This window comes from Nerophis lumbriciformis, linkage group LG06 (assembly GCF_033978685.3).
Source record: "Nerophis lumbriciformis linkage group LG06, RoL_Nlum_v2.1, whole genome shotgun sequence".
NCBI lineage: Eukaryota > Metazoa > Chordata > Actinopteri > Syngnathiformes > Syngnathidae > Nerophis > Nerophis lumbriciformis.
This window is the reverse complement of record NC_084553.2, coordinates 20080432-20094456: the sequence shown is the minus strand read 5'-3', so window position 1 is coordinate 20094456 and position 14025 is coordinate 20080432. Positions and strand designations below refer to the sequence as shown.

General features: G+C 39.5%; 1 protein-coding gene across 1 annotated transcript; it reads left to right on the top strand.

The window, feature by feature from the left end:
* Window positions 1-530: 530 nt before the first annotated feature.
* Window positions 531-11809, top strand: abhd17c (abhydrolase domain containing 17C, depalmitoylase). Its single transcript, XM_061963870.2, has 3 exons — window positions 531-1367; window positions 5069-5248; window positions 8858-11809. Exons 1-3 carry the CDS (start codon window positions 883-885, stop codon window positions 9075-9077), a joined length of 885 nt encoding a protein of 294 aa, XP_061819854.1. The 5' UTR covers window positions 531-882; the 3' UTR covers window positions 9078-11809.
* Window positions 11810-14025: the final 2216 nt, after the last annotated feature.

Genomic DNA, 14025 nt, shown 5'->3' with positions numbered 1-14025 from the left:
TTTAGTTTTTTTATACGAAGGTTCTGGGTTCAATCCTGGGTCTTTCTGTGTGGAGTTTGCATGTTCTCCCTGTGACTGCGTGGGTTCCCTCCGGGTACTCCGGCTTCCTCCCACCTCCAAAGACATGCACCTGGGGATAGGTTGATTGGCAACACTAAATTGGCCCTAGTGTGTGAATGTGAGTGTGAATTTTGTCTGTCTATCTGTGTTGGCCCTGCGATGAGATGGCGACTTGTCCAGGGTGTACACCGCCTTCCGCCCGAATGCAGCTGGGATAGCCTCCAGCACCCCCCACTACCCCAAAAGGGACAAGCGGTAGAAATGGATGGATGGATGGAAACACTACGGCGAACAATGACCACACAGAACCACCAAACATAACAAGACAAAAAAACATTATTATTAATAATGAGTCGATTGAATAAAACCTAATGAAATGATCATGTGTAATGTTGCTGTAGACATAATTATTTATTCGATTTGACATAAAAATACCTTAATTGCGGCGATACGTCACAAGCAAAACAGGATATCCGGCTCAACCGGAAGTATACGTTTGGCTTTCCCGGTTGGACAAAGATCTCTTCTTTCACTCTAATTTAAATTTCTATCAACCAGGCACAATTGAAAAATAACCTATATTATGATAGCGCAAATACTATACTCTTCTTTTCGTTTTGGCTTTAAAATTTTATTTATTTTTGCTTCACCATGGTGATACTTTATCAGCGGAAAAGAGAGGTTTGTTTATAAGCGCCCCGCTGGCTAGCGAGCTTGTTAGCACGGAAGCCAAGAACGCAGCCACCTGTCAGCAAGCTACCTATTAGCTTTGTTAATGGCCACAAACTAGATCCTCACTCCAAAACACCGCTTTTCACCTAAATGCCCGAACACGGACCAAGGATGAATGGGTTTTCTCTGAGTGAACTATGTTGGCTATTCTGTTGTCCGCCTTGTCCCAGTCGCATCGCGGCCAAACTAGCCTTCCTCCCCCCAGAGCCGACCTATTCCGTGCAAACGGATGCAAATGGCGCTACGAGCTTACATTTGACCGAGCGAGCAGACTGGCAGTACTCCCAGCGGGAACTGGACGTAGTGGAGGTGTTCAGCACCAGGAGCAGCAGGGGCAACCGGGTGGGCTGCGTGTTTGTGCGCAGTGCTCCGAACAGCCGCTACACGCTCCTCTTCTCCCACGGAAACGCCGTCGATTTGGGACAGATGTGCAGTTTTTACATCGGCCTGGGCTCCAGGATCAACTGTAACGTCTTTTCCTACGACTACTCAGGCTATGGAATCAGCAGTGGAAAACCCTCCGAGAGCAACCTGTATGCCGACATCGAGGCGGCCTGGCAGGTCTTGACCAACAAGTGAGTTACAAGGGATATGACTGGTGCTAATTCGGCTCTACACGTTTAATAACATGTCAATAGACATTGTGTAACAGTCAAGATAGTCAACAGCGGTACAATACAACCCAAAAACAAACACTACAGTCAAAATCATATTTTGGTATCAGTCCAATACCAAATAAAGGCAGGGCCAGTGTTACTGATACCGATACCTCTTCATTTTGACATCGTTGAATGTGTGTGGAGGCGTGGCTAGGGGCGCGGTCAATATTACATCATTATATATGACGTCATGATCATTTTGATTTACAAAGATGCATATATTTTCTTTAAAAAGGATAAACAAATGTTTTATCCATCCATCCATCCATTTTCTACCGCTTGTTCCTTACGGGGTCGCGGGGGGTGCTGGCATACTTGCCAACCCTCCCGATTTTCCTGGGAGACTCCAGAATTTCAGTGCCCCTCCCGAAAATCTCCCGGGGCAACCATTCTCCCGAATTTCTCCCGATTTCCACCCGGACAACAATATTGGGGGCGTGCCTTAAAGGCACTGCCTTTAGCGTCCTCTCTCACCTGAAAAGGAGACTATTATATATGTCTCCGTTATCCATAGGTTTATCTATAACCCATAAAGTAGGCAGGCACGGAGCTATTTCTCAGCGTGTGTTTATTCCAGCCGGCACGTTAATACACTGACACACAACATCCGGATTCCCATCATGCATTGCTTCAAAACTACGGCAAGTAGTAATGTCCAAAAACATAACAGAGACGAAGCAGAAGAAAAAAGAAGAGACATGGCGACGACGAGTAAGAAGAATAAGTACGCTTGCAAGTTCCAAAATGATTGGAAAAAACAATTTCAGTTCATCCAGGACAGCTCAAAGGGGAAGGGGTATGCTGCCTTCACATTTTGTAGATCAGACTTCTCCATTGAACACGGTGGCCGAACGGATATACTCATATATGAACGTATTATTTATATTTATTTATATATATATATATATATATATATATATATATATATAAGAAATACTTGAAAATATATAAGTATGGGTGCTGGAGCCTATCCCAGCTGCACACGGGCGGACAAGTCGCCACCTCATCGCAGGGCCAACACAGATAGACAGACAACATTCACACTCACATTCACTCATAGGGCCAAATTAGTGTTGCCAATCAATATTTAAAACACATGTTATTATTAACATTTCTTTTTCTTATATTTTTTTAATGTTTCTGATATCAGAATCGGCTTTATTGGCCAGCTGTGATGTATTTTTTAGACTTAAAGTAAAGCCACACATCTGACATCGGTCCTCGCACTTGGTGCTAGCACACCACTGTTACATTGGATCGGGACACCCTACAGTGTGTCTGGGTAGGCCTGGGCGATACGGCCTGAAAATAGAATCTTCGATTTTTTTCACCAAAAATGTTATCTGAAGTTCTTTCAGGCTGTATTTTGGAGCGATATTTGCCACCGAGCACACAAGTTGGAGTATGCTTACTCTTTTGCATTGATCTGATCACTGACCATATAGCGGTTAAAGTAATAAAGCTCTTACGGTCAAAATAATTTGCATGATTAATATCAGTGTGTACATGGATAATGTGATAATTTTTTTGTGATTAATTACCCGAGTTAACATGTTAATTTGGACAGCCCTACAAAGTTTAATTTGCATAATTGGCTATGTCTAGAGATGTCAAGGTTTGAAAATATTTTACCATGGTTATTGTGACCATAATTATCACGGTTATCATTATTGCGGTATTTGTAGTAGAAAGTAGTCAAGTAGAAAATAGAATGTGCATTTGAAAGCAACACAAGCATTATAAACAAAGTAATTATACAGAAACAAAATATTAACATCCATCCATTTTCTACCGCTTGTCCCTCTCGCGGTCGCGAGGGGTGCTGAAGACTATCTCAGCTGGAAATATTAACATAAATAAATACAAAATAAATGTGAAAACTGTGCAAGATGGCACCTTATGGACATAATACATAACTGCACTTTTTGTTCATATAGATAAAATATATATTTTTTATGTTTTCTGATTTTTTTTCCTTACTTTTTAGAGAAACCATTAAATACAAAAGACAGAGGTAATTGAAAGCAAGTTTTGCTTTTATTTGATCCAAAATAGTTGTTTGAAACGTAACAGCATACACTGCAAACTTTAAATTTGTATAATGTTATTTTTAGACCAGTAATAAATTGTACTTTTTATGCAATCATTTTCAAATAACTAAATTAAGAGTTTCCTACGGTAAGCAATACTTTTGTTTGAATAAAATACTTCTCTAAACAAAAATGTAGGATTGTACATTGTATGCAAATAAATAAATAAGTAAAACATTGAGATGACTATATAATTCTAGTAAGTGGATAAACACGGGCTTTTTCCCTGAAGTATCTTGGGCTCCTTGTTAGTGTGTGTGCTGATGTTATAGACAAATACAACTATATTGATGATTAAATGCGTTATAATGCCACAAGTTTTTCAGCACCTCTGTCCAGTTTGAATGTGCAGAGCGACTGCTTAAGTGATCGCTCTTTGCATAGTTCTCTTTTTTTTAATCAAACTGTACATGGTACCTTAGGTGGATGATTTTTGCCATAGTAAGCTGCTTCTAAGGTGGAGTTTTTTGTTGTTGCGGTCAGGTTGGACTTTTAATGAGTTGCATTTCCCCCACTCGGCAAGATGCTGTATCAGATGCTGGATTAAGTTTGTTGTGCTCCTGCCTTTCTTAAAGAAATATTGCAGCGTGCAGTGATTTGTTTCACGCCTGTTGCCGCAATGTTAAAGCACTGACAACACTTTATTTTCTTTTGCAGCAAACGTCTTGTTCTCATTAACTTTTGCATTAGTCATGTTTTGCAAAGCTTGTGGATCTTCGCTAATGAAATGAGGGGGTGGGTGAGGGATACGGAAGCTCATAGGGGCAAAAAAATATGCTGGAGCAACAGGAGGAAAAATATAGATGTTTTAATTTTTTAAATCGTCTGCAACAAAAAACTCAAATTTATCGATAAAATCGATCTATCGCCCAGGCCTCGGTGTGGGTTAGGTTTTACCTCAACCCTCATTTAAAGCGTGAGGGACGAATGCGTTCATACTGCACTACCGACCTGATAAATCCAAAAGAGAAAGAGATTATACAGTATTATCTGTTCATAGATGCTATCAAGTGGTTGTTTGAGCACACTACAGCTAGTCCTGGATTGTCTCACTCATTAATGCTTCAGTCACTCACATGATTCTCACAGGAATGAAACAACAATATATCCCTACCTACTATAGTTAGTGGCAGCACTACCAAAATAAGAGACTTTAACCACAAAAGAGGGTTTTCAAGCTCTGGCTTCTCCTTGGCACTATCGGTAGCCATGACTCCCGCCAGTCAAAGGCTGGTCTGCATTTGTTAAATATTATGTGTGTGACGCTATAAAAGCCTTGTAAACAAACACCATATGTTTGTACTGTTACTTCAACTAATTCATATTATTTGTACATTGTTTGACCTCTATACTTCCATTATTAATTTATGGAGTTATATTTACTTTTGTGTTTAAATGTTTTTTATTCTTAATCCTTTGTCGACGTGATGGTCCTGCATTTTGATTGGTACATATTTGAATTTGGCTAATGTATATGTGAAAATTATGAAACTATATGTTTCATAAAAAAAAAATTTTTGCACACAGATACAGAGTACCACCTGAGAACATCATCCTGTATGGTCAGAGCATTGGCACTGTTCCCACCATTGATTTGGCTTCCCGTCATGAATGTGCAGCCGTCATCCTGCACTCTCCACTCATGTCGGGACTGCGAGTGGCTTTCCCTGCCACACGTAAAACCTACTGTTTCGATGCTTTCCCCAGGTGATTATTACACGCACACAATAATCACAATACATGCAAACACTGCATTTAGTCTTGTTCAGTGGTTGAATGGTCGTCTCTCATCAATATGTTACAAGGTTGAAGTCTGTGCTATCTTCAGCCTTTTTACATGTGCATTGTGTACCACAGATTGGCAATGTATTAGTGGGCGTGATGGGGAATGATGTCATAGTATTAGGGCTATCAATGTATTACATTTTTCAAATGATATTAATCACATTTTGGAATTTGGTTTAACCGTGATTATTCACAAGTGATTACTGAAATTAACTTAAGAAAAGAGCCCAATATTTGCACACAAATTCAATTTTATTGCCAGAATGTTATCTAGGAACGTTTTTAAATGTTTTAAAAGCTTGGCAACTGTTTTATCTAAAGTTCTTTCAAGCTGTATTTTTGAGCGATATTTGCCATCGAGCACACAAGTTGAAGTATGCTTACTCATTTGCATTAATCTGATTACCAACCATATAGCGGTTAAAGTAAAAAAGCTCTTACAGTCAAAATGATTTGCATGATTAATATCAGTGTGTACACATATAATGCGATACTTTTTTGTGATTAATTACTTGAGGTAACACGTTAATATGGACAGCCCTACAAAGTTTCATTTGCATAATTGGCTATGTCTGGGGATGTCACGGTATGAACATTTTTTTATCACGGTTTTTGTGACCAAAATTATCATGGTTATTATTATTGCGGTATTTCTAAATGCTCAAAATGTTCAAAAAATACTTTTACTAAAATCTTTTAACCAAGTTTGATTTTAAAAAAAACCCACAAACAACAACAACAAAATTTATGTATCTCAAGTAGAAAATAGAATGTGCATTTGAAAGCAACACAAGCATTATAAACAAAGTAATAAACCAGAAACAAAATATTAACATCCATCCACCATCTATTTTCTACCGCTTGTCCCTCTCGGGATCGCGGGGGGTGCTGAAGACTATCTCAGCTGGAAATATTAACATAAATAAATACAAAATAAATGTGAAAACCGGGCAAGATGGCACCTTATGGACATAAGACATAATTGCACTTTTTGTTCATATAGATGAATATAGTGTTCATATATGAGATTTAGTCTTACATAAATAGCTGCACGGTTATGGCCCAAATAATAATTACGACTATTTTTTATCAATATTGAAATCACAATTATTAATTAAGTTTATTAAAAAAAACGATGTTGGGGTGTGGTGTGAACGCAATGCCATCATAAACGTCCATATTTTTGAATACAAATATTTGTGTTTTTGTTCATTAATAGTATCAGCGATTTTTCTCATTACATGATGCCTTTATCTCTATTTCTACATTTTCATAGAGAGAGGTATTTTTTAAGTTATGTACATGAACATGTACTAAATGTATGTACATGTGCATGCTGTATCGGAACAGATCCATTAATAGAGCAGAAATTTGTCTTAGAGTTTGCATGTTCTCCCCGTGACTGCGTGGGTTCCCTCCGGGTAGTCCGGCTTCCTCCCGCCTCCAAAGACATGCACCTGGGGATAGGTTGATTGGCAACACTAAATTGACCCTAGTGTGTGAATGTGAGTATGAATGTTGTCTGTCTATCTGTGTTGGCCCTGTGATGAGGTGGTAACTTGACCAGGGTGTACGCCGCCTTCCGCCCGAAGCAGCTGAGATAGGCTCCAGCACCCCCCGCGACCCCGAACGGGACAAGTGGTAGAAAATGGATGGATGGATGGAATTAACCATACACCATAAAATATTTAAAAAATGCTGTGTCACATGGATGTTTTTTTTAAATAATAACTTTGTGAAATGAAAAAAAACCACAAGTAATGCATACATTATGTAAAAAATGTTTCAGAGAAAACAATCTCCGTGGTGTTAGAGCTAGTGCGCATGCGCCAACGCTGCGGCGATTCCGTTTCCAGGAAGTAAGCAATGTTGCCTAAAATGCATTAATAAATTACGTTTTTTCGGCAATTAAAAATTAAACGGTATACTAACCGTCTGGAATTTCACTGCGGTTTATCATACCGTTACATCCCTAGCTATGACACATGCATTCTTTTTCAGAAAGGTAAAAAATGTTATACATATATTTAGAGACATATCTGTGTTATTGGTTACTAGCATAAACATTGTTTTCTTCTATGGCTCTGTTTACAATGCACATATGTATATTGTTAATATATCAGATAGTATTATTATATATGATCAATGTATTATGTTTATATATTGATATTAATAATATGTCTGCAAGGCTCCTATTGACGTATACTGTAATGTGTCATTTTTGTTTTTTGGACGTTGGTGCGCATAGCATATATGGAAGACTAGATGCATGAGAACTGCAGTAGCCTGCTAAATTAAAAAAAAAAAAAAGGTCATACTTGGCGAGCAGGCATCCTTGATTTAATTCTTGTGCCTTTTAAAACCACAGAATGTTCAGACACTTTGGCCCCAGTCGCCATAAACTCAGAAATGTTTGTTGTTGCTGCTGCTCATTCATATCTATGGCTAACAGACATCTTGCGGTACTGTGTGGATATTATTGTCTCTTCTAATTTATTAATTTACTTGCTAATTTCCTCCTTTTAGCTGGCTACCGTCTGCTGTAACGCAGGCCCAACTAGCCTTCCATTGACAACAAAGCATTTTTTATTTTCTTGCACCACCACTTCACATTCAAGCTTTCTTAGCGCCGCAGCTAGCATAGCTTGTCCTCTGCTCATCACTCCTCTGTGTCCGCACTAACCCAACTAAAACATATTGTTCAAAAGAATGTTAGCTAATGGTTCTCCCAGGGTTAGTTTGAACCAAACCTGCAACGGGGTCGCGGGGGTTGCTGGAGCCTATCTCAGCTGCACATGGGCGGAAGGCGGTGTACACCCTAGACAAGTCGCCACCTCATTGCAGTAAACACACAACATTCACACTCACATTAATTTATTCACAAGGGCCAATTTTATAACATACGTAAATAATTGATGTTTGGACATTTGCCCATGTTCTAATCTTGATGCATCAGCGAATTAATAATTTTCCCACTTCTACTGCCCTCCTTGAATGTTGGAATTTAATTTGGTAGGTTAAAAAAGAAAACACATTCTTCTGTAAAGCTATAGTTTCCACAATGAAGTTACTTTAAAACGAAACAAAGAAAGTACATTAATATACACATGAAGTGCACATCCTGTACAAGTATGCATCAATAAGTCCACGATGCAGCTTGGTATAAACAAAAAAAAAAGCAATACAGGATAAAGGTTGGCTCCTAGCTTGATGCTAACATACAATAGCTGAAGCTAATGCTAACCTAAATTAGCATTGTATTTGTTTCAAACTTGTACAAACATTTACCAAATAAAAACATTGACATAAACTTTCTCTACAACTTTCAAAAATGGATTTGCAATTAGATTACATGTTAATGTGAATTAGATTTTTATGTTTGCTCTTTTAGTACTCTTTGAAGTAAGCAGTCTTGTCCCATGAGCACCTCCCCGTAAAAACCCTTTGAAAAAAGTGTGGATTTGTTGAGCTTTCCAAAAAGAGTCCTATTTTGGTCTGCACTTCCACTAGTTGTGTTTTTTGTCTCTCCAGTATTGACAAGGTGTCCAAGGTGACATCTCCAGTGCTGGTGATCCATGGTACAGAGGATGAAGTGATTGACTTCTCACACGGCTTAGCCATGTACGAGCGCTGCCCCCGTGCTGTGGAGCCCCTCTGGGTGGAGGGAGCGGGCCACAATGACATAGAACTCTATGCACAGTACCTGGAGAGGCTGAAACGCTTCATTTCCTTTGAGCTTCCCACATCCTGAGTGGGATCAGCGGTGCCAGGCCAGGGTTCAAGTCAACAGCCTTCTCTTTACCTGCCTTCAATTTCACGTCTTAGCACGGACAAAGATGCAGTCAGCAGATCTCTGAACTTGGAGACACTTGGGGGCGGTAATAGAAAGATGTCCTGGAAGAGGAGGTCAAGGTTTAAACCAGGCCAGGTCAGGCGTCGTGCTCAGACGTGCAATGTCAGCAAAACCTTGCTGGTGCTTGTACATGTGGACCCAATTTGACGAGCAGCCCGCGTCTTCACGGCAGCTGCTTCTCAATCCAAAGTCATTCCTCAAGTTCCTTCCCTTTGTCCTCACGCTGCTCATCTGTTTTATGTCTTCTTGTCATCTGCTTCTTCTTCTCAGCAGAGGCAGACATGGTTTATTTTTATATTATTTTTTACTCACACGAGAACAATCCATTTGTTTCAATTTTGTACTATTCAGGGTTAATCACACTAACTCACTTGAACTGTGCATCTACTTTCAGGTGTTCACTTCCTCTACAGTACGCCAGTGCAGTTTTATCTTTGAACATTCCCAGATTGTTTTTGTTTTTGAGATGATTCCATCAAAGTGATCCCACCACATATCACAACTTTACAGCTGGGATTTGTGTAGCACTGACTGTTCGTCTTTGTTCCCATGAGACTGTTATTAGCTTTGAAGTGTGGACGCGTACCTCAACTAAACCAGCAATTTCAGGGCTAATCATTGGTCAACTAGTGCGCTCTTGGCAGCACACAAAATATATTATTTAGTGGGAAGAACACCAGCATATGTATTGCTTGTCCTGCTGAAAAGACCAGGGTACTTGCTTGCTTGCTTTGAGGTCTGTGTCGTTTATCCATCACTTTACGATCCAAATCAAGCCTTCCTCTCAGAAGGCTTCCAGAAACCTAGTCGACCATAGAGTGACTCCAGAAGTTCTGTTTTCACTAACCAATAGGCGTGTAACGGTAGGCCATCGTCACGGTTCAATACACACCTCACTTCTAAGGTCCCGTTTTATTTTGGGTACAGTAAGGGAACAAAGTACAAAACTTTCAAAATGCTTGCAGCTCATTTTCCATTTTCTTGTCATACTAGCAACAGTTTCATCCTTTGCAATTGCGACTTCATTTTTTTAGTCAAATTTAAATGTTTTCCACAAAATATTATTACTTTATTTTTCTACAATTGTTTTTTTGGTAAAAGTTTAGCTTTTTTTCTTGTAAAATTATTACATTTCCCATGGTATAATTTAAATGATTTTTTTTCTGTACTATTCCGACTTTCAATCTTGTAAAATTCCAAGTTAAAAATATACAATGGTTAAGAATTAAGACTGGGTATTGACTAGGACTTCACAATATATGTGTTAAGATTCAGTATTGTAATACGACAATATATTGCAATATCCTACATAGGTAACTGATCAATTTAAAATGTAGTTTAAAATAGGTGTTGTATAAATGTACAATAGATGACAGAATAGTATTGAGACAAAAACAATGTAAATCAAATGACCCATTAATTTCAATTGTACAAAAACTATGTCAAGTTTCTTTCCATTTCGATGTCAAAAACATCGTCTACATCTTAACTGTCCACTTCTTGTGCTGCCTTTCTCGCCACTAAGCCCGCACAGTGAAGTAACAGTACAGCAACACGGTCATCTTTGAGTTAAAATCATCCCAAAACCCGACTTTAAAAACATTTTCTTTACATCGTTAGAAAAAGTATTGCGATATATTGCCATATCAATGTTTGTCCCACTCTATTTAGAATTTGTCCTTGAAGTTAAGCGCAAGGATGCAAGTGTTCCCTGGTAGGAGGCTTTAATGACAGAAGAGGGTTTTCAAGCTCTGCATTCTCCTTGACAGTACCATCATCCCTGACTCCTGCTGGCCAAAGGCTGCACTGCATGGTATTTGTTGACTGAAAAGACGTGAGACACCATAGACACTTTCTGTCCCTCACTCGTAGGTTCTGTACCGTCACACTGCTGGTGACCAGTCAATCACTGTGACGGCTGGAAAAATATCTTTTTAAGGCAAGTCTGTGCGCCACATTCCAGCCCCTTTCCATGTACACCTTTTTGTCAGGCTGGAAGTCCAAAAATGTGAATTTCACACTAAGGGGAAGCTAAATGATAAGGACAAGAAAATATTATTTCATGTCCTAGCGGCTTTTTATGTCTCCTTGCAAATGTAAAACACGATGACGTTGAATCAAGAAGTCAAAGTGAAAATGAAGTATGTTAAAATGTGAAGTTTGATGCTATGCAGCCTGTGAATTAGTGAACATGTTTTCATGATGTTAGTCTTATGTTGTAGGTGGTGAACCAGACATGAACTTTACTCCTTTCTAGGATGTGATGGCACCTCATTAGTCTTAATTGTTGTTTTGATTCTGATTTGAAAGGTTGCTAGATTGGCATGTAGCGGTTGAAGCCACACTTGATCTTTACTGTCCTGACACTGGAAACACTGTTATGCAAACATGAAGAAGTGCAACTAGACAAATGTGATTTTAGTGACGTGTTCAAAAAAATGCAATATGCCTTAACCAGATGCTACTGTCGTTGTTGTAAGAAAAGCAACACAATGGATGTTTTAATACATAATAAAGACATTATCGAGATAAATCACGTGCCATTATTTTATTGAACTACACGTACACAACATGGGCATCAATGTCTTCTACTTTTTGGAGTTTTCATGCCTTACTTGAACCAATCCTTTTTTAAGGGTGAAATGATTGTACTGTTGTGCTTGTAACGCGAAAACAAGACAACTTTAAGTATCTTTTGACACACAAAAATGTGTGCGCCGTTTATTCCATCAAAGACAAGACTGAATGACAGTTTACATCAAAGAGACTCAAAAAGGCGGTCACAACAAACCGCCACCTTTGGGTAAATCTCCTGACGGTCACTTGAAGGAGCCGCGCCAAATTACTCTTATCTGCATACTGTATATGAATGCTAAACAAGAACAACATTTTTATGTGCACAATAAAACAATGACAGTGAATAATGACGACAAAGTCAAGTAAACAGGTGTGGTGAATTATTTCCTTAAATCAACCGCTACACACGTCCCCCCAGAATTCACCATCACAAAAGAACTAAACAGTCAATGGACAGGGGGACGGACGGGCCGACCAGACCGGGTGCACCAGACTGGTACTAACGCCGGGGAGTCTGCAGGGGGGACAGGCAGGGTATCTGCACTGTCGAAAGTCCCGGAGGATGCAACACATTATCATGGGGCCCAGGTAGAGCGGGCTGATGATCCCGGCCCGTGGGGTACTGCTGTGGTAACCGGCTGACTGATCCAAGTGGGCCGCTTTAAGCCGGTCCACTGTGATTCTTTCAGACCGACCCCCGATATCCAACAGGAAATGCTTGTCCCCACTCTCCAGGACGCGAAATGGCCCATCGTAAGAAGGTTGAAGGGGGCCGCGGTGGGCGTCGTTGCGAACAAAAACAAATGCCGCTCTTCGTAAAGAAGCGGGGACATGAGACGGCGTAAGGCTGTGTTGGGAAGTGGGGATGGGGGAAAAACCTTTGTCGGCATCGAGGAGAGCAGCTTGCTGCTCACCGGCGGACCAAGGTGCCGTAGTGCTAAGAATAAAGTTACCTGGCACTCGCAAAGGCTGGCCATGCACCAACTCTGCCGAGAAAGACTGCAGGTCTTCCTTGGGCTCAGTCCGAAACTCCAGCATCACCCAAGGGAGTTTGTCTACCCAAGCCATTGGTGTTGTTAGGCCTATTTTAGGGGGGCTCAAGCCCCCCTAAAATATTCTTAAACCCCCCTAAATAATTTGGTGTTATATATATATATATAATTTTTTTGTAATTTTATTTTTTTTTACAAATACATGCCGACATATTCATTATAAAGTGGCCCGAATATGAGTTTAAATAAATAATCATATAACCTGTCATTATTCACTCAGTTTCCCCTCACTTCATAGCGTAAGGTAGAGAGCCCCTTTAGTGCGTCGGTATCCAATCCATTCCACTTGTTCATATAGAAAATGTCCACATCACTCAAAATCCAGTCCACATTTTCTCTGCGACCTTGCTTGCGGTCCTGCAGGTGTACGAAGCACATTAGCACACATTACTGCAGAACAAGAACGTGAACGGATGCAAAATGGACATAAGAAACTTTTTCAAGAAATTAAGTATTCATCACTGCTTGTAGTAAAATGTATTAGCTCCACTTTACACCAGGTCTGTGTTTGACAAAAAGTTACATTCCCTCTCTAAAACAAGGCTGCTACTTAGTTTGCTAGAAAAAAAATGGTTAAAAGCCATCGTCCCAGGGAGCATTTCATTTCGTCCCGTGCATTTTTTTTTATCGTCCCCGGGACGGCGGGACTTCCTTAATCTCAAGCCCTGGAAGTTAAATTTTATTGTTTGCATTATTTGTTTCAGCATTGCACTTTGAAGATGGTCCCTCAGCTCTTTGACAGCTTTGGCTCTTTTTCAGATCAGCAGACGGACTCTAAGTCTTTCTTATTTACAGTATATATAAACGTTTCTCATTTCTATTCAGACTTCCATATATATTTAATTTCCTTAACGGCTTGCCATAATATATATATATATATATATATATGTATAAATAAATTATATACAAGCCAACTTATCCCGATCAAGATATTACTTTAATTCAAGTAATTAAGTAATATTTCCAGGGCTTGAATTTACAACCATTTTAGTCACATATGTGCCCAAAATGTAATCTGTGCAACTTCAAAATATTTGGGAACAAACAATTATTGTATTGTGAGCGAAAGTCGTGGCATTAGCCTCTATGGTGAATGAATAACATAGTGCTAATGCCATGACTTTCATTGTGTTTCAGTGTATCTTGAAGGATCATGCACGTAATTGTTTCTTGTTGATACTGTAAACAAAATGTCACTGTGCAAACCCATGTTTGTT